The 2,743-nt window shown below is 28.5% G+C and overlaps 1 protein-coding gene across 1 annotated transcript; it reads left to right on the forward strand.

Moving 5' to 3' along the window:
- The first annotated feature begins 385 nt into the window (after positions 1 to 385).
- On the forward strand, positions 386 to 832 carry LOC111921043 (uncharacterized protein At5g01610-like). Its single transcript, XM_023916629.1, has one exon. It carries the CDS (start codon positions 386 to 388, stop codon positions 830 to 832), a length of 447 nt encoding a protein of 148 aa, XP_023772397.1.
- Positions 833 to 2,743: the final 1,911 nt, after the last annotated feature.

The raw sequence follows: 2,743 nt of genomic DNA on the forward strand, positions 1-2,743 counted from the left end.
TAAAAAAATAAATTGGTGTTTGAACTAAATTAGTCTAACTTGTGTTTCAAAAGGTATGAATTAAGTGATTCTCACAACCGAAATGCATATGTTAGAACATAGAAATCAATAATTTAATACGTAATCTAAGTTATGTTTCACAACATGTGAATTGAGTGGTTCCCACACTAAATAACATGTCTTAAAACATAATCAAAATAATTAAACTCTAATTTTATACAATAACTACTAATAAACACTTAAATTAATCTAAGTTTTGAAATAAAAATTAAATATAATTACCATTAAATCATATGTAATGAATGTTATTATGCTTTTTGGATCTCTTTATATATCATCTATGTTAAAAGACTAACATATTGAATCCCATCACCTAAGAAAAACAATGAAATTTGCCAAACCAAGAAGGGAGACAATGAGAATGGTTTTTATTTGCTTATCTCTTTGTCTTTTTATTTCGTTGGTGTTTGGGGAAGGTCCACCATCGGCCTATGATGCTATAAAGAAATACAACCTCCCTATTGGTCTTCTTCCAGAAGGTGTTGTTGGTTATAATTTGGATCCTAAAAGTGGTGAGTTTTCAGTTGATTTAAGTAGCAGTTGTGTTGTACGTGCAGGAAAATATAAACTCAGATATAGTTCTACAATCACAGGGATGATTTCTAAAAACAAAATAGAAAAATTAAGTGGTGTGAAGGCTAAAATAGCATTCTTTTGGATTGATATTGAGAGTGTGAATAGGAACGGTGACCAAATCGAGTTTCAGATTAGTAACTTTGCAACTAAAGACTTTCCGATTACTATTTTTAACAAGTGTCCTGAATGTTACTAAATATTATAATGATGTAACAATGGATCTAATTGAACCAAAATGAATTGATGTAATATGATGAACTTGTTATTATCAAAATACAACATATTATTTTATTATCTTAAACGCTTCATTAGATTTCGTTGTAAGTTTGTAAGTTGTGGTTATTATTAATTTGCATCAGTACTTTTTTTTATTCATTTTACATTCTTGAGCCAACATAGGAACATTGATCCACTAATTGAGTAATTTATTTGTGCCATAAATTTTTTATTTTAGCTTTTGTAACGAGAGCTAGTGAATCGTTCATATACATTATCAAAATGCGACATTACCTGCTATTTACATGATATGACTTCTTTATCTCGCTCTTCACATACACATTGATAGGAAAAATTGTTAGACATGAAAGGAATGATAGAGAGTTCAATGGTTTATTCTCAAAACAATTTATATATTAAAAACATGACGATGGATGTCATTTTATGCATCTGTTAGGGTAATTTTTATTATCATCTAGCATCATATTTTGTACATTAGCATGTCATTTATTTAAATAATGTTCATCTCATGTATTTTATCAGAATTCTTGTACTGCTAGCATTTTTGTGTCAATTTGAGATAGTTCGAATGGATCAATGTTTTAGGAGCAATTGGATGCACGTTTGGAGCTTAAATGAAGTTGGAATTGAAGAATGATGCTAAGGAATAACAAGGAGTGCTTAAACCGAAGAATTGCTTCCAAAGCGAGCCAAAAATTCCTATATGCGATCGCATATATATATATATATATATATATATATATATATATATATATATATATATATATATATATATATATATATAGGATCAAATGAGAACACTAAAAAGGTTGAGAACGCGAGAACAAAGTATATTTATTTGTGATTCCATGTATTCATTTGTAGAGAAATGATAAATTTTTATGCCTTTAATCTCTATTATAATAAAAGAATAGTTTTAATATCCTTTTGACACGTGTCATCATATTATACCTCCTAATTAATACACATTTTATACTTTTTTTGTCATGTGTCACCCTATTAAAACTCTTAATTAATACATGCCACTTGTCAACCTATTAATTCTCTATTTCTAATTTTAAAATTTTCACTTTAATTACAATAAATTAATAACAATGCAATAAAAATTAAAATAAAATCAATAGAAATTATAAGGTGATATAATATTTATTTAAATTAACGATTATAACTGATAAATAATTTTGTGTTCTAACTATTAAAGTTTAATTAATTTTGTAGTCGTGGTTTCACGGGTTATAAACTAGTTTCAATTGAAGAGATAAAACATATTCATGTTGATTGTGCGTAAAAAATTATCATTTATCCACAAATAAATACATGTAATCATAAATAAATATACTTGTTCTCGCGTTCTCTTTTGATCCTTTCTATATATATATATATATATATATATATATATATATATATATATATATATATATATATATATATATATAACCTACGATCGTAGGTGTGGTCGCATGTTTGTTCACAGAACAGTTTTGAGGATTTTTCGTGTTGATAATTTAGATGGAAGGGAAAAATGAACATGCGATCGCAGCTTTGGGCCGCAACTCAAGAAATTTCAAATTTGGCTTCGGCCTTCATTCAGACACAATTCTGGAGAATTTTAAAGTACATGCGATCGCAGATAGCATACATGTGATCACATGTTGTCCAAAAAAAGCCCAGATAAGCGATGTTCGTCATTAAATCGGCCTACTATGTGTTTTTAAGAAAACCTACGATCGCATCTTATCAATTTCTTTCTCCAGAAGTTTCTGTTTCGCCTGTAAATACAACCCTCATTATCAGATGCGAGAGGGAGACGATTCCAGACGATGAAAGCCACTTCTGAAGGCGATTTATGATACCTTTCAGCAATTTCTGA

Source organism: Lactuca sativa, chromosome 9, assembly GCF_002870075.4.
Source record: "Lactuca sativa cultivar Salinas chromosome 9, Lsat_Salinas_v11, whole genome shotgun sequence".
Classification (NCBI taxonomy): domain Eukaryota; kingdom Viridiplantae; phylum Streptophyta; class Magnoliopsida; order Asterales; family Asteraceae; genus Lactuca; species Lactuca sativa.

Bases quoted from the DNA above. Each gene is read 5' to 3' on its own strand.
- LOC111921043 (XM_023916629.1), top strand. From the start codon at position 386: ATGAAATTTGCCAAACCAAGAAGGGAGACAATGAGAATGGTTTTTATT.